At 42.6% G+C, this 21,822-nt stretch overlaps 1 protein-coding gene across 2 annotated transcripts in view; it reads right to left on the reverse strand.

The window, feature by feature from the left end:
• Positions 1–1,936: 1,936 nt before the first annotated feature.
• The window catches only part of cd99 (CD99 molecule), a 28,827-nt gene continuing 8,941 nt past the window's right edge, over positions 1,937–21,822 (reverse strand). Inside the window, exons 2-6 of one of the 2 annotated variants that reach the window (XM_041199876.1) lie at positions 20,658–20,732; positions 11,075–11,098; positions 9,902–10,015; positions 6,543–6,605; positions 1,937–4,232 (exon numbers count right to left, since the gene is read on the reverse strand). In XM_041199876.1, coding sequence (XP_041055810.1) covers positions 4,189–4,232; positions 6,543–6,605; positions 9,902–10,015; positions 11,075–11,098; positions 20,658–20,732 — 320 coding nt within the window. In that variant the 3' untranslated portion in view covers positions 1,937–4,188. The remainder of the gene's footprint in view (positions 4,233–6,542; positions 6,606–9,901; positions 10,016–11,074; positions 11,099–20,657; positions 20,733–21,822) is intronic. The other variant, XM_041199877.1, reaches the window with a different exon arrangement.

The raw sequence follows: 21,822 nt of genomic DNA on the forward strand, positions 1-21,822 counted from the left end.
CCTATTTCTTCTGATCTTATTAAGCATGCAATGGAACCCCATATGTTGTCTGTAGCATCCAAGGATGATATTATTGCACACACAGGTTATGCCACTGTAAGACCAGATACAGGGCAACACAAAAAAAATTCCCATAAAAGATGCTCAGGCCATTTAAGGGAATAAGTGATGCCACTGAACCCAGGGTATTACAGCAGATTAAAATTTGTAATAATGGATATTATTAATGGATTGGAAGGCAAAAAGGAGTGTTAACGTAAAAGTGGCATTCTTCGAATAGGAAGGGTATGCAATTCAGCCCAGAGCCTGCTCTGCCATTCATCTAGATCATGGCTCTGCTACAAATATCACTTTCCCACACTATTCCCATATCCCTTGGTATCATTACTATCTAAAAAATCTCAGTCTTGAACGTGAAATGACTGAGCTTCCAGAGTCCTTTGGGGTAGAGAATTCCAATGATTCACTCCCTCAGTCAAAAAATTCCTGAGTCATAACTGGCTTGCCCCTTATATTGAGAGTGCCCCCTAATTCTAGACCACACCCCCAGCCAGGGGAAACCCCCTTTTTGTATCTACCCCATCTAGCCCTTTTAAGAATTTTATAAAGTTTCAATGAGATCATCTCCCATTCCTCTAAATTCTAGAGAATATGGGCCTACTCTCCTCAATCTCTCATTGGCCAGTCCCACCAATCCAGGAATTTGTCTGGTGAACCTTTGTTGCACTCCATCTATGGCAAGTATATTTTTCCTTGGATAAGGGGACCAAAACTGCACACAATACTCCAGGTGTGGTCTCACTAAGGTTCTATGCAATTGAAGCAAGACATCTTTACTCCCGTACTCAAATCCTCTTTGTGATATAGGCCAAAATACCATTTGCCTTCCTAATTGCTTGCTGCACTTGCATGTTAGCATTCAGTGACTTATGAACAAGGGCACCCAGGTCCCTTTGATCATCAACATTCCAGTTTCTCACCAGTTAAGAAATAGTCTGCACCTCCATTCCTCCTACCAAAGTGGATAACTTCACACTTATCCACATTATATTCCATCTGCCATGTTCTTGCCCACTAAGCCTGTCCATAGTCCTTTGAAGCCTCTTCGCATTCTCCTCACAAAACTAGGTGGGGTTCTGTCATCCACAAACTTAAAAATGTTACATTTAGTCCCCACAGCCAAATCATTGATATAGATTGTGAACAGCTGTGACCCAAGCATTGATTTTTGTGGCATCCTACTAGTTGCAGCCTGCCAGCCCAAGAATGATCCGTTTAAGAGAGTGTTGGATATTGACAGGTGACCAGCCACAGGATTCAATACATTCCTTCCAGATATATGGCCTGGATTTTTAAAGGATAGAGGAGAGGTTCCCCCGCCCTTTTTATTCCTTCATGGTATGTGGGCATCGCTTGCAAGGCCAGCATTTGTTGCCCATCCCCAATTGCCCTTGAACTGAGTAGTCAACTAGGACATTTCAAAGGACAGTTAAGAGTTAACCACATTACTGTAAGACTGGAGGCACATGCAGGCCAGACCAGGTAAGGATGGCAGAGTTCCTTCCCTAAAAAGGGGATTAGTGAACCAGATGGGTTTTTACAACAGTTGATGATAGTTGTCACGGTCACTATTACTGAGACTAACTTTATACTCCAGTTTTGTTAATTGAATTTAAATTCCACCAGCTGCTATGGTGAATATTAGCCTGGGCCTCTGGATAACTAGTTCAGTGGCATTACCACAATGCCATTGTCTCCTTGTGTATACCAATGTTTATAAATAAAAGAAAATTATTTTCACTGGATGGTGACACTACTTAAAATAAAATCCAGGGAAAAAGGTTGCTGCTGAATGTTGAAAACCTTGGGAATGTGTCCAAAACATGGATTGTCCTGCAATAACGTTTATGGAGTATCTGAAGCAGAGACTAAATAATTTGGTTCACAAACAGTGAGTTGTTTAATCACACATTTTAGCAAAGTTACACATATGCAAATAGTAACATTTGTTTTATTATTACAGTTCCATATTTGATGTAAAGCAATGCAAAACAGTCTCTCCTAATCTTGTTCCTCCCTCAACAACCCCACCCACCAACTCTCTCATCCAATCATAGTGAGTTGAAGGAACAAGCTTCCGTTCAAATGAGACTGCTCCATTTTTAAAAATACATATTTTGTCAATTTTGTATTTTTAATGAGATTGAGTTTAATTCTTTTTAAGTGAGGCAATCACTGGGGGAAAAGATCCTACACTTTTTCTAGTGAAAACCAAGAGTACAGAGCAATATTTCCACCAGTAAGGGCTGTATGGTATTTCAGCTTCTGTGATCTTTCTACATGGGCTTTCCTTGGACTTTAAGGGACTGTACAAGATCTAAAGATTTCTTGGAATTATCTGGTTATTTCACATGCTGCCATCATGCTTTTGAGAGTCTCCAAGCCAAGAAATTCCAGATGACGGTTTCAATTTTCTCGATGAAGTGAAGAATCTCGGGAGAGTCTGGATTCAAGAGTTTTGTGACACCCAGTTGTTAATAGGGATGCCCTTTGGAACGTAATGGCCTGAAACCACAGCCGACCAGCAGAGTGCTCTCCTAGGCTTCACAGAGCATGCAGTCGTAGCTACAAAAGTCAAAGCAATGGATGGCAGGCAGGGTGTTAATGCTGGGGGTCAGGTCCACCACCAACCCAATTTCTATTTAGTGACCAAAACCCTGGCGTATCACAGCCAGAATCTGCCAGAGGATTGATTGAGTGGGTTACCAAGTTCCATTGACACCCATGTCATCGTGAACCATCTTGATGCCAAAGAGACATCACATCCACCCCCACCCCCCAAACCAATGCAGCTTCCTCGCAATTAGCTGAACATGACTGACACCAATAATGGAGCGAAAAACAGCACCAAAATTCAAAGCTAGCCTAAAAATTATATATGGCTACCTGCAGCACCACAAGCTGTCGAGGGGGCGCACTGCCCTGGGATCTTGAAAGTTCTGAATGAGTTAGGATTGGAATTGAAATTTTTGTGTATTCCAAATTTAAAGATCAAGCAATTGATACTTACCATAATATGAAAAACACACACCCTCCCTTCTGTAACCGCAGGTTGAAATAAAAATAGCATTTTGTCACCTTTATTTTGAAACTCAGTATATGCTGTTACTTGGGAGGGCATCACACAACTATATCAACTCTGTGCAAAATAAAGTCTGCTGACACACAGATTTAATTTAATGGAGTTAACATTTTCTGAATTACCGTTTGAAATTTGAATTCTGCAGGTCAGGAATGGAGGTTATGGGGTAGGAAAAGAAAGAAATGGAACTTAAAATCTGTACAGACATCCATTACATACTTCCCACGCTAGCAATTCACTTAATGGTGATTCCTCTACACACACACAAACTTCCCTCCCTCCAATCAGCACCTCCCTCTCCAAGTCAATAAGAAAAATCTACCGAGAGGGGGCAGCAGGAGAACAAAAATAATTATTTTTTAAAAAATCCTCCAACAAGTTTCTATTCAATTACCAGAGCATAAAATGCACAGCACTGCAAGTCTTACAGAAACACTATACAAACTTTCTGAATGACATTTATCAGCAATGATAACTCAGTAAAAACACCAGGTTTTTTTTGTGCAAGTCATAAAACTACTTAAAACTAAACCTTACCTATAACTATTCCAAGGTCTAAAACTTCTATAATCCACAACTCCACTGTGCATACTTTAGGCTTGCTCAACATGTTTTATTTTTAAAATCAAGTCATTATTTGCTCCTCAATCTTATGCATATTTTCAGCACAGTGAAGCATTTAAAAAAAAATAAGCAGTTATATTCACAATTTAACATTTCTAGAAAAAGCTCAAGCCAGTTTAACTAATTTACAGCTGTTAGAGGGAAGGTGGTGCCTGCGATACTCTCTAAATTTCCCTCTGGTTCTGTATAAAAGGAAACTTTTGTAACTTCTCCAGAAAGTTTAGGTCAGGTTTCTCATTCGAAAGCGAAGGTGAAGGTAAATCCACATTTCGAAATCCAGGGCCATTAGAAAAACAATTAAAAATCAAAAACAAATCTGAACACTATAGATAAGAGTGCACAAGAAACAAATCTGAAGGAACACGGTAGTTTCTGGTCGGACGAACGTTGGCTTCCAGTTTTTTTCCCCCCTCTGCTACCTTCTAGTTATTCCCAGCTGGCTGTTCTTTCAAAAGAGTACTGTAAGCTGCAGAACACAAAGAAGATTTGATTAATTGCTTTGCATTAAATACTTTGGAATAGAAATTCCACTTCTGATTTACGCTATGATTTTCCATCCATTCCAATTCACTGGAGTATCAGAGTTTCCACCCCTTCATAGCTGAGCAGTATGTTGGTAACATAACAGTTCATTTCATTGATTTGCCCAGTGTCCCAGCTACTACATGCAACTGCTACTGTGGAACTGAGAAATGCCAAAAAAACAACTAGAAATGAATGCCCCACTCAATCCTGGTGTATTGTTGTGTCCCAATAAAGTCAAGAATGGGTGCGGAGAGACAGAAAAACTGAGGCCACAGGTCCAGAAATTCAAATTACACCCTCAAAGAGGTTGGGGTTAGGTGTAGGTTGTGGACCCCACATCCTGTGGCATCAGGGTCAGTACCGATACAAGGAGAAAATCCAGCCTCTCATCTGTGCAGTCAGCTAATCGCAGTATCTGTTAGAACTGGCCTCAAACATTGCTAGGCTCAGAAAAGGGCAGAACAGAAATGCCAGCAATACAGACAACTGTTGCACCATTTTTCACATCAATTTAATGTTTTGATAGTATATTTCCTCATGCCATTGACATTAACTGTGAACTAACCAAAAAACCAAAACACACAATGTTTGGATACATTTTGACATTAAAAGATCAGGCATTAACAGTCACATTTCTGGGGAAGGAGCAAAGACTAATGGCAAGATTGAACAGCGTAAACACTGGATGGATCTGATTGATTGGCTGCTTTTATGCCATTGCTGATTTACATGAGTTCTAGGACACAAGCTCCCAGTATTTATAGCACTTCTTCATACATATGATAGTGGAAACCTAGAAAACTCTAACTGAAAACTTGAGATGTATAGATTTTTGTTAAATGAGGCTATCAAAGGGTACAGAAGTGCTTCTTATATCACCAGTGAATGACCTTACTCTAATTTTCAGGTTATGCCTTCTGGACTCCCCCACCAAAGGGGGAGTCTACCCTACTAATTCCTTTATTTTACCTTATTTTACCCAATTAGATCACCCTTAATCTCCCATATTAATCTGAATCTTGTAGATGGAAATGTAGGGTTTCTTGGCCAAGTGCCCTGATGTTTATCACAAAAGGCTCCTGGCCCAATCTTCAAACTCTGCTGACTTAGCAGATTCCTGGTTGAGCAAGAGGGAAAGTTGCGAGGTTTACACAACACATCAATTTCAAGCAGCCAGCCAGCAACTTCAGGAATGTTCCTTTAGTGTCTAGACTAAAAACTGAGGCGGCATCTCATGGGATGTGGGTGTCACTGGCAAGAATAGCAATTATCAACCATGCCTAGTTGGCCAGAAGTGGTGGTGGTGGGCTGAACCTTTAACCCCTACTGCAAAAGCATTTCACCACATGGACAATGCTGAGACACAGTGGTTCTGGTTTTTAACCCAGCTGTGAAGGTTCTTCATCCTATAGTCTCCATCCCTGGATCCTCCAAAAATAAATTGCGATTAGTCATCACTAAAATTAAAATTATTTCTTGGACAATTTGGGGTGACATATCCAAATATAGGCTTGCTCCTTCAGAAAGGTGGTTTTGGGGGGGGGGGGGGGGGGGGGGGGGGGGGTGTTGCGGAAGGAAATTTAATGTATACTCAGTTAATGGGTCATGTGGCAGTGAGTAGATCCTTGTCTCAGTCAGTAGCTCTAGGTTCAAATTCTACTCAAGAGCTTGATGGCCAAGTAAGGTGCATTCATAATGTGGCCAAACAGTAGAGTATCAACCTGCAAAACCTTCCAACACACACCAATTACAGGTGGTAAGAGCGGGAGAGATTCCTGGTCAACATTCTTTCCATCACATGGCTGGAGTCTCTACCATCACTATCCATAGCTCCAGGCTACAACATGGAAAAGTGCTTGGTGGTACAACAACTGACTCCAACAGCGAGCTGTAACACACCACCACACAGTTAATAATCTCAATATTTCAGCATTCAACTGCTTCATGTTAGGGCACCTGGTGAGACTTATCATTTTAAGATATAGGAGTCAAACTGGCTGGACTTCCAAAAAGAGACCCCCATAAGCAGTAGGAGTAAGGATGAAATCCTATGACTTTCAATCTCAGTGTTGGCCTCTGAATTTCACCAAGTGGAGACCAGGCTCTAACTCTCAGGATGAAGGTAACAAGTTGGAAAGACATCAACTTAAATTGATCAGGTTTCTACATAATTGTATTTCATTTTGACATTGATAAGCATTCCAGAGGGGCAAAAATACTGTTATACTTGACTGTGCAACTGAATACATACATTGGGGGTCCTCTCGCTGGCCATGAACATTCTCCTGCTTAGTGCTCTGATCAGCCGAGTTCCCTGGAAATACAAACAGGATAAATTGAGTGTTTTTAAGCAGTTTGATTTATTTCCCATGAGCTTGGTTCATTTTGGGGAAAAACTAGGTTCTCTCTAGACTTGAATCTTCCAACACTCCTGGCTGGCGTTACACACTCCAAAGTCAAATCTAAAGTCATTCAAAGCTCCGCTGCCTGTATCCTAACCCACACCAAGTCCTGTTCAACCATTACCTCTGTGCTCGCTGACCTACATTGGCTCCCGGCTAAGCAATGCCGTGATTTTAAAATTGCTTGTTACTTTCAAATCCTTCCATGACCTCATCCTTACCATCTCTATAATCTCCACCAACTCCACCATTGGTGGCTGTGCCTTCAGTTGCCCAGGCCATGAGCTCTGGGATGCCCTCCATAAAACCTGCCTCTCTTCTACTGTTCCTTCCTCCTTAAAACCTACATCTTTGACCGAGCGTTTGATCACCTTGCCTAATATCATCTCACATGGCTGTCAAATAACATTCCTGGAACATGCTTTAGGATGTCTTATATTGAAGAAGGAGTAATACAGATGCAAATTATTCTTAAATATGAGAAGTAGGACGTCTGGCCCCTCGGGCTTCCTCTGCCATTCAATAAGATCATGGCTGATCTGTTTGTCTTTCGAATTCCACATTCCCATCTACCCAGATACCCTTTGATTCCCTTGCCTAACAGGAATATACCTCTGCTTAGAAGATATCCTGTCAGCCCACCTCCAGAAGTTGAGAGTTCCAAAGTTGCACAACCCTCAGATGAAACTTTTCATCTGTTCTGAAAGGGCAACCCTTCATTTTAAAAACAGTGCCCTCTAGTTCTGGACTCACCCACGAGATGAAACATCCTTTCCACAGCCTTGCAGTCAAGACCATTCAGGATCCTGAAAAACTTCAAACAAATCATGCCTCATTCTTCTAAACTCCGGTGGAAGCAAGCCCAGCCTGTCCAACCTTTCCTCATAAGACAAACCACTCATTCCAAACATCAGTCCAGTAACTTCCTGTGAATCTCCTCCAACACATCTACATCCTTCCTTAAATAAGACGACCAAAGCAGTGCACAGTATTTGAGATGTGGTCTCACCAATGTCTTGTATAACTGAACCCTAACATCTTTACTTTTATAGAACAGAAAAATCAAAAAATACTGGAAAAACTCAGGACTGACAGCATTCACGGAGAGAGAAACAGAGGTAACGCTGCAAGTCCATGTGGCGGCACACCCTTCTTGAATATAAGCGTCATATTTGCTGCTTTCCAGTCTGATGGAACCTTTCCAGAATCCAGTGCATTTTGGAAAATTGACACCAACACATCTTCTACCTCATTAGCCATCTCTATTAAGACCCTAGGATGAAGTCCATCAGGACCTGGAGACTTGTCAGGCCAAGGCTTCATCAGTTTGCTCAGTACCACTTCCCTAGTGATTCTAATTTCACCAAGTTCCCCTCTCCCTTCCACCTCCTGATTTACAGCTATTACTGGAATGTTTTTTGTATTTTTTATTAGTTAAGACAGATGCACAATATTTGTTCATTTCATCCACCATTTCCTTATTATCTACTATTAACTCCCCATTGTCACTCTCTAAAGGACCAACACTCACTTTACTCATTCTTTTCCTTCTTAAATGCCTGTAGAAACTCTTGCTTTTACATTTCTAGCTAGCTCCTTTTCATACTCCAACTTATTAGTCATTCTCTGCCATTCTTTATATTCTGACCAATCATCTGACCTGCCACTCATCTCTGTGCAGTTATGTACCTTTCCACGTTTGATGCTTTAATTAACCATGGATGGTAGGTCCTCGCCTTAAACTAAGTACATTCCCACTATATAGAAAAAAATCGAGTATTCTGATATCTTATATTGAAGGAGTAATACAAATGCAGGGATTGTCATTCTCAGACTATTGTTGCTGAAAGCAGATGACATAAAGCAAGCAACTTCATGTCTCCTGCTCTAGCATTCTATAAATGTTCTAACCACTCTGACATAGCAGGTTGTTTCTATCCCAAAGCCAATTTAAAACCAACGAAAGTTCCTAACCTAAATCTCTGCACCCCTACTGGGCATGATGGAATGGTTAGGAAGGATCCTGATGAGTGGAGGCAGCACCGGTTCAATGACTCCTGCCAGTGATCTAACTGCACTCAGTACTGATGTCTCACTACAATACAATCATATCAAGGGCGCAGTCATGTTCGCATAACCATAAAAATGTTATTTAGCTAATGCATCTGCACTGGCTGTGGAAAATGGCCTTGGAAAGTGAAAACTGGGTTCCCTCAGGGTGCTTTATATGGAGTGAAATGGTTTGGCTTCACACCAACGCCACTAATAGCGTACAGGAAGTCAGAATCCAACAGCAGGGCCTGTCCTGAAACTAGAAAGCAGCCGAGTGAAACACCCTAGAAAAGACAGCATCACTTCACAGAGTCCTCTCCACAGTTAGCATGTATCCCCACCCTGTACCAAGACTATTTGCAGAGTTTGAATTTGACCCAGCTCCGTTTCATTCATACACATACAAAAAAAACAAAACACCAAGCATTTTGTGCGTTGCTGATGAAAACACTGAGGGCCGAATCTCCCATCCCCTCACCCCAACACATTTAGGTGGACGCTCAAAACTATGTTCCACTGACAGTAACTAAACCTGCCCACTATCTGGTGGTGCAGGTCATTCTCTTGGTGCAGGAACACCTTTTGGAAAGGACTTGCAGCCAAAACTAGACACAGGAGCGTAATAGCCACTGCCTTCATGGTCTCCAACTAGAATGCCTCTTTGGTACCAATATTCAACCTGCTTTGAAAAAAAAAATGTACTTAAATTCCTGGTGCTCCCAAGTGTGTTTTTTGCCTGCCCTTAATGAGATCCTCATACTCTAGGGTACGAGCACCAAAGTCCATTTCCTGTGGACACCAGCAAGTCATGTCTCCTGGTATCTGACTTCCATCTGCTCGGGGCCTGGAAAATAACATAACGAGGATGCAAAGCAAAAATCACCCCAAGTGCAGACCAACATTACACAGTCAGAGCTGCTCGATAGCAAAAGCAGACCCATACTGAAATGTGGCTGAGAGATAAAGACTCATGGAACACCCTCCCCTCCCCCACCCCGTAACAATTAAATGACATTTCCAAATTCCTAAAGTAATACAGCCTCACAGCAGTTCCCAACTCCTCAAATTTCTTAGAATCAAATTGATTTCTAAGAATCAATGAGCAAACCCCACCACCCCCCCCCACAATTAACTTGCAAATTATAAGCAATCTTACCCGTCAAAGCGAAACACAATTTCTTCTTTTGATAAAGGACATAACTGGACACTCCACCGCCCAAAGCCAGCAGCACACCTGTGATAATACCAGTAAGGGTACTATTGCCACCACCTAAAAATGTTTGAGACACAATTACATTATTTCTCTTTAAAGAGACCCTGCCTATTTTCATTATCTCTGATCATTTTTACAGATGACGCCTTCATGTACATGACCCACTAGGTGGCAGCAAGGTATAAAGTGTAAGCACAATAGCAGTTTTGCTCTTACGATAACACTTGGACACGAGGCTGAGGCAAACTCGTGGTTGTGATTCCACATTTTGAAAATCAGAGGTGGTCCAGTCAAGCAATTGAGCACGCGAGCTTAGAGACGATTATAACTCTCTCCACTGGGAGAAGCAGTGGATTTAATGGTCCATTCTTGCTCCAGTTTAACTCTGCTCTTCCACTGGGTGTCTCAGATGGCTGCCTGAACAAGGTGAGAGCATGATTAATCACTTCGGGATGCCCAACGATGTGAAAGTGCCAAATAAAAAACACAAGTTCTACCTTTTCTACACAAATCAGGTCCCGAGCACTTGCATTGGTCACAATGATTTCTTCCCACGATCTATCTGCCTTAGCCATCACTGAGGTGCTGATCAAGTGTGCTTAAAATATGCAGCTGCACTGCTTCTTTTAGGTGGTCTTATGGCACAGTGGGTGGCACCCCTGCCTCTAAGCCAGAAGCTCTGGGTACAAGTCCCAGCCCAGGACTTGGCTAAAGGTGATACAGGTTGAGTATCAAACTGTAAACCATTTCAACACCTTCCAATAGCAGGTAATAAGAGTGGGTAGGATTCCCAATCAGCCATGTGATGGAACAACATTGGAGCCTCTACCATCACTATTCATAGCTCCAGACTGCAACATACACTTCAAAATCTACGTTGCTACAGCAATTTGGACTCCATGAATTGGACCACCACCAACCCTGCTTCTTTTATGAAATCACCCATTTACAAATCTCAATAAGCCAAACAGAATTGCGAGCTGCCAGCAAATGGATTCAGAAATCCAAAGCAGTCTTGGGCTGTCCACCCTGTGACCTCATTAAATTGTCAATGCATATTTCCTTTAACCCTTTAAATGCTTTATTTTGATTCAAAGTTAATGATAATAGCCATACCTTGAACATCTTTCTTGTCATTGCCTGCAAAAGATTTAATAACAAAAATTAGACCTGTCTGAGAAAGAAACTTGCTACGAAAGAAACTAATAGGACAGAAGTAAAGAATGACTTAGGGAGAACTGGTCACCAAGCAGGAAATTAATGATGAGGGCAGTGAGAGGAGATCCGCATGTATAGCTTCAAATACTGGTTTTTGAAAAAAAAACCAAAGGCTTTTGAAGAGGCAGCAAGACAGAGGGGTTTGGTGAGAACACCTTTAAACAAAGGAATCTTGACGATAGAGCAAAAGTAACAACAACAACAAAAAATCAGCACTTAGAGCAAGAGGAATGTCAAACATTTTCCACATTTAATCTGACACATTCACCATCTCTCTCAACCTGATCCTTCACTGGAGCTTGCAGATTTCCCACTGCCTCCTTGGTCGTTGCACTGTTCACCCGTGTCAATTTGCTCCAGCAAGATGGGGATGGCCTGGCAATGTAGGAGTTTTGCTTCTTTGAAGATGAATGCCAATAGTTTTTTTTTTAAAATCAGATGAAGTTTCCCTTCTCGTTTCAGTGCTCCTGTTGAGAGTGCATATCTTGAAATTATGCACCTCCAGCCCTACCTTCTCCATCCACTTAGGCACAACATCACACACTGGGATGTGTCAAACAAAAGAAAATAATTGACTTTCTTCCAGCGATGCAGTCCAAGAATTTTCCACTAGCTCCGCAACACTAGCCCCTTGGGGCAGCCATGTTTTGGGGGGGGGGGGGGGGGGAGGGTGATGGGAGGAAGTCACTTCAGATGCCAATGTAACATTGGCTATTCCCCACCCCACATTGAATACCATAACCCAGATAAACACATATACCAAGCTATCAGAACAGGTGCAGCCCTTTGGAAGGATCTAACGCCTCAAGTGCGCTCAGCACTCACCTAAACTAGAGCGTAAAGATGTTTAATCAAAACGCAAATTGGCCAGAATGGTACCAATGCTAAATTATAAGTACAGGTTGTATTCCCCAAAGTTTATGGATTGAGTGGTGATATAATTAAAATCCTTTATCATTTAAGATGCTTTAGAATCCACCGCACAGAAGGAGGGCATTTGTCCTGTAGTGCCGTGCCTGCTCTTGGAAAGAGCTGTAAAATTTACACATCATTGTTTCCCCATCCCACCCCAATAACCCTACAAATTAGTCCTCTCCAAGTACATGTTCAACTGCCTTTCAAAAATTCCTAGGGAATCAGATATCAGATTCCACCACTCTCAGGTAATGCTTTTCATATAACTCCATGAAATAATTTTTCCTCACTTTCTCCCTAAAGTTCTTTTGCCAATTATTTTAAGTACATGACCCCTGGTTACTGACCCACTTGCCAGAGGAAAACGTTCCTCCCTACTTGCTGTGCCAAACTCCTTCAATTTTGAATACCTCTATCGTGATCTCCCCTTAATCTTCTCCGCTCCACAGGAGAACAGTCCCAACCTTTCCAATTTCTCCTCTCAACTGCAGCTCCTCATCACCTGGTTATGATAAACCTCCTCTGTACCTTTCAACTAACGTGTCCACCTTGCCAAGTTGCCCTGCCACGTCCAAAGATTTGTGATCATGATCTCCAGGTTCTTGGTTCACGCAATCCCTTCGCAAAACAGACTGTACTGCCTCTTCACGTGTTCTGCTGAAAGTGCATCATCTCGCACTTAGCCACATTAAACGGCATCTACCACATGTCTGTCCAATTCATTAGTCTGCCAATATCATCCAGCTCGCTATCAACAACATTGCCAATTTTTGAACCATCCTCAAACTTCAAAACTGTATTCCTTACACCCAAGTCCAAGTCATGATAAAATGAAGAATGCACCACCCCAACATTCAGCAGCCCTGTATGTAGATGCATTGTTTTTAATTCATTCATGAGATGTGGGCTTTGCTGGCTGGGCCAGCATTTATTGCCCATCTCTAGTTGCCCTCGAAAAGGTGGTGGTGAACTGCCTTCTTGAACTGCTGCAGTCCATGTGGTATAGGTACACCCACAGTGCTGTTAGGGAGGGAGTTCCAGGATTTTGACCCAGCGACAGTGAAGGAATGGCGATATACTTCCAAGTCAGGACGGTGAGTGACTTGGAGGGGAAATTTCAGGCGGTGGTGTTCCTTTCTATCTGTTGCTCTTGTCCTTCTAGGAAGTAGTGGTTGTGGGTTTGGAAGGTTCTGCCTAAGGAGCCTTGATGAATTCCTGCAGTGCATCTTGTGGATAATACACACTGCTGCTACTGTGCGTCGGTGGAGGAGGGAGTGAATGTTTGTGGATGTGGCGCCAATCAAGCAGGCTGCTTTGTCCTGGATGGTGTCCAGCTTCTTGAGTGTTGTGGGAGCTGCACTCATCCAGGCAAGTGGGGAGTGTTCCATCACATTCCTGACTTGTGCCTTGTAGATGGAGGACAGGCTTTGGGAGTCAGGAGGTGAGTTACTCATTGCACGATTCCTAGCCTCTGACCTGCTCTTGTAGCCACAGTATTTATATGGTGTGTCCAGTTCAATTTCTGGTCAATAGTGACCCCCAGGATGTTGATAGTGGGGGGGGGGGGGGGGGGGGGGGTTCAGTGATGGTAATGCCACTGAACATCAAGGGGCAATGGTTGGATTCTCTCTTGTTGGAGATGGTCATTGCCTGACACTTGTATGGCATAAATGTTACTTGCCACTTGCCAAGCTATCCAGGTCTCACTGCATTTGGACATGAACTGCTTCAATATCTGAGGAGTCATGAATGGTGCTGACCATCGTGCTATCAGCAGCGAACATCCCCACTTCTGACCTTATGATGGAAGGAAGGTCACTGATGAAGCAGCTGACAGTTGGGCCTAGGACACTACCCTGAGGGACTCCTGCAGGAGTTGACCGGGTTGGATTTGTCCTGCTTTTTGTGGACAGGACATACCTGGGCAATCTTCCACATAGCCGGGTAGATGCCAATGTTGTAACTGTACTGGAACAGCTTGGCTAGGGGCAAGGCAAGTTCTGGAGCACAAGTCTTCAGTGCTATTGCCAGAATGTTGTCAGGGTCCATAGCCTTTGCAGTATCCAGTGCCTGCAGCCGTTTTATGATATCACGTGGAGTGAATTGAATTGCCTGAAGACTGGCATCTGTGATGCTGGGGACCTCTGGAGGAGGCCAAGATGGATCATCCACTCAACACTTCTGGCTGAAGATTGTTGCGAATGCTTCAGCCTTATCTTTTGCACTGATATACTGGGCTTCTCCATCATTGAGGATGGGGATAATGGCGGAGTCATCTCCTCCAGTAAGTTGTTTAATTGTCCACCACCATTCACGACTGGAAGTGGCAGGACTGCAGATCCATTGGTTGTGGGATCGTTTAGCTCTATCTGTCTATCATTTGCTGCTTATGCTGTTTGGCACACAAGTACGCTTGTGTATATGGCTTCACCAGGTTGATAACTCATTTTTAGATATGCCTTGTGCTGCTCCTGGCATGCCCTCCTGCACTCTTCATTGAACCAAGGTTGATCCCCTGGCTTGATGGTAATTGTAGAGTGGGGGATATGCTGGGTCGTGAGGTTACAGATTGTGTTTGAGTACAATTCTGCTGCTGTTGATGGCCCACAGCACCTCATGGATGCCCAGTCTTGAGTTGTTAGGTCTGTTTGAAATCTATCCTGTGTAGCACAGTGGTCGTGCCAAACATGATGGAGGGTATCCTCAACGTAAAAGTGGGACTTCACCTCCACAAGGACTGTGCGGCAGTCGCTCCTACTGATACTGTCATGGACAACCCGCATCAGGCAGGTTGTTGAGGATCAGGTCAAGTATATTTTTCCTTCTCGTTGGTTCCCTTATCACCTGCCACAGACCCAGTCTAGCAGTTATGTCAATTAGGACTCAGCAGCTCGGTCTGTACTGGTGCTACCGAACCGCTCTTGGTGATGGACATTGAAGTCCCCCACCCAGAGTACATTCTGCACCCAGTGCTGCTTCCAAGCGGTGTTCAACATGGAGGAGCACTGATTCATCAGCTGAGGGAGGGTGGTAGGTGGTAATCAGCAGGAGGTTTCCTTGCCCATGTTTAACTGATGTCATGAGAATTCATGGGGTCTGGAGTAGATGTTGAGGACTCCCAGGGCAACTCCCTCCCAACTGTATATGACTGTCCCGCCACCTCTGCTAGGTCTGTCCTGCCGGTGGGACAGGACGTACCCAGGGATGGTGATGAAGGAGTCTGGGACATTATCTGTGAGGTATGATTCTGTGAGGATGACTATGTCAGGCTATTGCTTGATTGGCCTGAGAGACAGCTCTCCCAATTGTGGAACTAGTCCCCTGATGTTAGTAAGGAGGGTCAACAGGGCTGAGATTGCTGTTGTTGTTTCCGGTGCCTAAGTGGTCCGTCAGGTTTCATTCCTTTTTTGTGACTTTGTAGCGGCTTGTTACAACTCAGTGGCTTGCTAGGCCATTTCAGAGGGCATTTAAGAGTCAACCACATTGCTGTGGGTCTGGAGTTACATGTAGGCCAAACCAGGTAAGGATGACAGATTTCCTTCCCTAAAGGGCATTAGTAAACCAGATGGGTTTTTACAACAATGGTTTCGTGGTGATCCTTAAACTTTGAAGTCAATAAAAATCTGGAATTAAAAGTCCATCATCTGCTGTGGCTGGATTTGAACCCAGGTCCCCAGAACATTACCCTGGGTCTCTGGATTATTAGTCCAGCAACAAAACCACTACGCCATCACCTTTGGGAGCATTCCTTACAAAATGAGAGTTAGGTAATTTGCAAGCAAAATCAAGAAGCACTTTTGTTTAAAACCCAAAACGTGATAAAAAATGAGCTCCCTCCTCTTTCCACAGACTTCTCCAAAAGGGCTGGAGATGCTGGCTCAAATGCTATTTTCAAAACTCAAATAAGCAAATGGTGAGATTAATCAAAGAACATGGATCATAAGTGGGAAGAAAACCAAGGTCGGAACAGCTGTAATCCAAATGAATGTGGGGGGAGCGGAATAAAAAAAGACAAACTCTAGGTGCTGAATGGCCTTTCCTAATCTTTAATCCACTTGCAATTAATAAGAAAGTGATAAAATTATAAATGCACCAGCACAAAATATGTACACAGTCCTCAAAATCTTGGAGATTGTAAAAGGCCATTGTCAAAGGAAAAAGTTGGAAGTCTAATTTGCACAAGAATTCTGAAGGCAAATTTCACATTGTTGCCCAGTCATGTCAACTTCTTACCAATTCCAAACAAGGCAATTTAATTATGAACATGTGCAGTTGCTGGCAGATATTATGCAGCTCTCAAGTAAAGAACAAGGCAGCATCTTAGAATTATTTTCATGGGTCTTGCCAGCTAAAGAAGCAAAGCTAGTTTGGTGCATCTTGTGTATCTGCAATGTATTTGATGCAAATAGTGGAAAACCTTTGTCCACAATTCACCTACTCGCAATCTCAGATGAGGAAGAGTGCTTGAAAGAAAAATTAAAGGGGGCTGAATGAACTGATAGTTATTCCAGCAACTCAGCAGGCAAAAGAAGCAAGCCATAGCCACAAGGAGTAATTGTAAGCAGTTACAATGGGAGTGCCCATTTGCCCAAAATTGGTAAATCAAAATGTTACAGGAACATGCCATCTGAACATTCCCCACACCACCTCTCCCCAGATAAATGACCGACAATGAACAAGTACAAAATGTACATTCTGCCCAGACCATTTCATATCATGTCACTTTTGGTTAATCATCATAATCTCAGACATTTCCTCCTTCGGGGAGCTTTCTCAGGAATGCACCAACATTCTGCAGCATGGAATGATGAACAGTGGACCCACACAATGCAGCTAAAGCCTATTTTAAGTAGGGCACTGTTGACACTTGCTCCACCGCCCCCCATCCCACCCAGTGGGGAAATCAAGAGTAATAAAGACTAATAAACATTGGAAAATGGCTTTATCTCTGCCTCCATGCCATGAGTTGTGTGTTTGACAAAGTGTTAGAATTGAGGTTTATCAGATTACATTTTAGGACTGTATTTTTGGTTTATAACATATTTTGGGAGTACAGCTTTAAAGTTAGGGTAAATGAAGGGGTCAGGTGACCTGTTCTGGAGTGTCTCAATAACAACCAAATCATGCAGGCTTAGAGGTCAAGGAGGGCTCAGGTTGTTTTACTGAGAGGAAGATGCAAGGTATTTACACTTAGAGACAATGGCTGCAGTCTCAGCCTACAGTGAGTAGACCAGGAGTTTCCCAAAAGCCCAGAAAGACATTATGGGTATCAAGTTGCAAAAAGTGGTGCTGTAAACTATCCATTTACTTTCAAGTTGAAAGGGAATTCAGATCAAAGATAATTAGCATTTCTACTTAGATACAAGGCTTATGCATTTTATGTTGCCATGGGAAAGAAGGCAGAGGAAACCATTTTGAGATCAGGCTGCAGGCTTCCCTATAAACCCATGAATATCACAGAGTTTTTGCAGTTTAGTCTTGTGTGGTTTGCAGCCATCCAAGAGGTATAGAAAGGAAGAGATAGAAGCAACCAGGCCTGTACCTTAAGCAGAGAAAATACAAACTCTATCATTCACCAAGTAGAATGTCAGTGAGGGCTCACAATTTGAGAGAAGAGAGTTTGTGAGGATTTAAAAGAAGCTAGAAGATTTGCCTAGCATGGGCTAGAATGAGGGATCTACAACATAAAGTCAGCTTATAAAAAAGTTATTTGTTCATGGGAGTAGCCATCACTGGCAAAACATGCATTTATTGCCCATCCCTAATTGTCCTCGAGAAGGTGGTGATGAACCACATTCTTGAACTGCTACAGTCCGTGTGTTGTAGGAACACCCACAGTGCTGTTAGGGAGAGAGCTCTAGGATTTTGACCCAGCGACACTGAAGCAAGGGTAAGATAGTTCGAAGTCAGGATGGTGCATAGCTTAGAGGGGAGTTTTTGGGTGGTGGTCCTCCCATGCATCAGTTGGCCTTGTACTTCTTTGCGGTAGAGGTTGCAGGTTTGGAAGGTGCCTGGGTGAATTGCTGCAGTGCATCCTGCAGATGGTACACACGGCTGTCACTGTGCATCGGTGGCAGAGAGAGTGAACGTTGAAGGTGGTGGATGGTGTGCCGATCAAATGGGCTACATTATTGGAGGATTAGTTCCAGGCATTAGAGGGTACCCAGCTAGGAAAGAAAAAAAGGAAGCAAGCCATTGGAAGCTGGGAATTTTAGGCTAGTTTCTGGAGAGTGAAATGTTTACTTAAGGGTCAGTGTAACATAGAACCATAGGAGGAGATTTTCAGTCACACAAAAGTTAAATGGTGAAACTCTCTTCTCTGATTTTCAAGTATAAGTTGTCTATGAAAAGCAACTTTTTTTGTCATTTGTTAGAGTAAAAGTTTTAAAACAAACTCTTGACGTGTCATCCTGTTATTAACTGAAAGTTTGAATTTCTTGTTAAATGTCAGCAGTCTCTATGGAGAGCATAGCAATTTACTTATGGTTTCAGGTTTGGTAAGGGAAAGGGGGAACAGGACAGAATTCCAGCCTGGTCAACGTTGTGAAAGGAACATAGGTTACAAATGCCACAGGGACATAAGATACAAACATACGAACTAGGAGCAGGTGTAGGCCACTTGGCCCTTCAAGCCTGCTCCACCATTCAATAAGATCATAGCTGATCTGATTGTAAGATCCCCCTACCCTGATAACATTTCACCCACTTGTTTATCAAGAATCTATCTAGCTATGCCTTAAAAACATTCAAAGACCCTGCTTGAACCGCCTTTTGAGGAAGACAGTTCCAAAGACTCATGATCCTCAGAAAAAATTTCACCTCATCTCTGTTTTAAACGGGCGACCACTTATTTTTGAACAGTCACCCCTAGTTCTAGATTCTCCCACAAGAGGAAATATCCTTTCCACATCCATTCTGATAAGACCCTTCAGGATATTAAACATTTCAATCAAGTCACCCCTTACTCTTCTAAACTCCAGTAGATACAAGTCTAACCTGTCCAACCTTTCCTCATAAGACAACCCGTCCATTCCTGGTATCAGTCTAGTAAACCTTCTCTGAACTGCCTCTAATGCATTTACATCTTTCCTTAAATAAGGAGACCAATACTGTACACAGTACTCCAGATGTGGTCTTACCAATGCCCTGTACAACTGAAGCATTCAATTCCCCTCGCAATAAACAATGACATTCTATTAGTTTTCCTAATTACTTGCTGTACCTGCATATCAGCCTTCTCAGTCTCTCTCAATGGAATATAGCTTTGAGAGATTTATTTATTGTCTGCCACTGCTTCTCCACCATCTTATTTTTAAACCCCTTTTCCCATTCCACTTTATTGATGCTTGAGGAGAGTTGGCTAAAGTCAATTACAAGGGTAAGACATGAGTTCCCAGACTCAAATTTCTCACCCTCAAATTCTATCATGTTATGATCACTCTTACCCAGAGGATCCTTCACTGTGAGGTCATTTATTAATCCTGCCTCATCACACATTACCAGGTCCAAAATAACCTTATCCCTGATCAGTTCCAGAACATGTTGTGTTAAGAAACTGTCTTGAATACATACAATATGAACTCATCCTCCAGGGTACCTTTGCCAATTTGATTCACCCAATCTATAAGATTAAAGTCACCCATGGTTATTGCTGTGCCTTTCTTACAAGCTCCCATTATTTCTTGACTTATACTCCGTCCTACAGCGTAGCTGCTGTCAGAGGGCTTATAAACCATGAGACTTAGGAGCAGGAGCGAGGGCGGGTCATTTTGAGCCAGCTCCACCATTCGATGTGATCATGGCTGATCCAATTGTGGTCTCAGCTGTACTTTCTTTGCTGCCCTCCATAACCCATGACTCCCTTGTCTATCAAAAGTCTATCTAACTCAGCCTCAAGTTCAATCATCCACCTCCAGTGCTTTCTGGGGGAAGAGAATTCCCCAAACTAGCAACCCTCAAAAAGAAAAGTCTCCTCAGTCATTCCCACCAGTGACTTTTTCCTTTGCTATTTTTTTTACCTCCACCCAAACTGACTCAATATTTTGATCCTCCAAACCATGATCATTTCTCAGTACAGTACTGATCTCATCCTCAATTAACAGAGTTACCCCACCTTCTTTTCCTGTCTTTCTGCCCTTCTGAAATGTCAAATACCCTTGAATATCCATGTCACTTTGCAACATCTCTCTCATATGGCTATCAAATACTCATTTATTTCTTTTTGTGCCATCAATTCATCCTTGTTACAAGTGCTGCATATGTTCAGATAAAGAGCCTTTAATTTTGTCTTTTAACCATTTCTCCCTATACTGACATTACTTGCTGGTGCACTGTTATGTTTGCACACTCCATCCCTTCCTGCCTATTCTGGTTATTATCCGCATCACTACTGCAAGAGCGAGTGCTACAGTAAAGGTCTTAAAAATGTGAAACTTTGTTGTGTGATCCTTTGAGATGGTCAGAGAATTCAAATCTCATTAAAGTTATTAGCGTCTACGGGGATCAACAGTACACCATGCAGCACATCAAAAAGGAACCAAAAAAAGATTCAGAAAGTAAGTGTTACCTTTAGAATTGGTCCCATCAGGCTCAACAGCACCGCCTGCAGCATTTACAAGATCATCGTCCCCAAACTGATGATCTACCAAATGAAAATAACAAAGGTGAGGAACTCATTACTGGAGACTGAGGGAACAGCTACACTGAAAACTAAACAGAAGTAAAAATGTGATTTTTATTTTTACTTTATTTCATTTTTACTCCTCTGTGGCTCTGAAGAGTCCTATGGACTCAAAACGTTAACTCTGTCTTTCTCTCCACAGATACTGTTGGACTGGCTGAGTTTTTCCAGCATTTTCTGTTTTGGCTTCAGATTTCCAGCATCCGCAGTATTTTGCTTCTGGCCTAATAAAATAGTTACTTGGGCGAGACATTAAAAATTGATCAGCACCTGGGAAACTGCACTCCAGCAAAGGAGCCAACCAGTTTCAGAAGGGGAAGAAAAACCACAAATCCAACCCCAACAGGACTTGGTCAGCTACTGTATTTAAAAATCACCTTGCAGTGCTTTTCCTACAGTAAGGATAGTAGGCAAATAAAAAGTTATTATTGTACTGTTAGGAATTGCTTCAGTCAAACATGCAAATTCTTCAGTTCATTATTGGACCAGGTTGTCAACAAAAAAAAACAAAACACACACTTATGTGAAAGCAAAAAAACTGCGGATGCTGGAAATCCAAAACAAACACAAAAATAAAAATACCTGGAAAAAAACTCAGCAGGTCTGACAGCATCTACGGAGAGGAACACAGTTAACATTTTGAGTCTGTTCTGTTGAAGAGTCATACGGACTCAAACCATTAACTGTGTTCCTCTCCGCAGATGCTGTCAGACCTGCTGAGTTTTTCCGCTATTTTTATTTGTTACACACTTACGTACAGTTTCCAATAGGCAGGGGCCCGTGAAACAACCACCAAATTCAGCAATTGGCAAGCTTACTCAGGATGGCTCACCACCATTTCATGGGGAAACTAGGGAAAATCAACCAGCGCCTGTCAAACATAAAAAGGCAGCCTTTTTCCACAAGGTAACATTGCTCAGCTTCAACAGTGTCAGCTGATCCACTGCCGAAACCATCATGAATACCTTTGTTACCTTTAGACTTGACTGGAGGGGGCAGAATATGACTCCCAAATGTGGAAAACCCAAACTCAGCAAGCCATGTGAACTCA

Source organism: Carcharodon carcharias, chromosome 11, assembly GCF_017639515.1.
Source record: "Carcharodon carcharias isolate sCarCar2 chromosome 11, sCarCar2.pri, whole genome shotgun sequence".
Classification (NCBI taxonomy): domain Eukaryota; kingdom Metazoa; phylum Chordata; class Chondrichthyes; order Lamniformes; family Lamnidae; genus Carcharodon; species Carcharodon carcharias.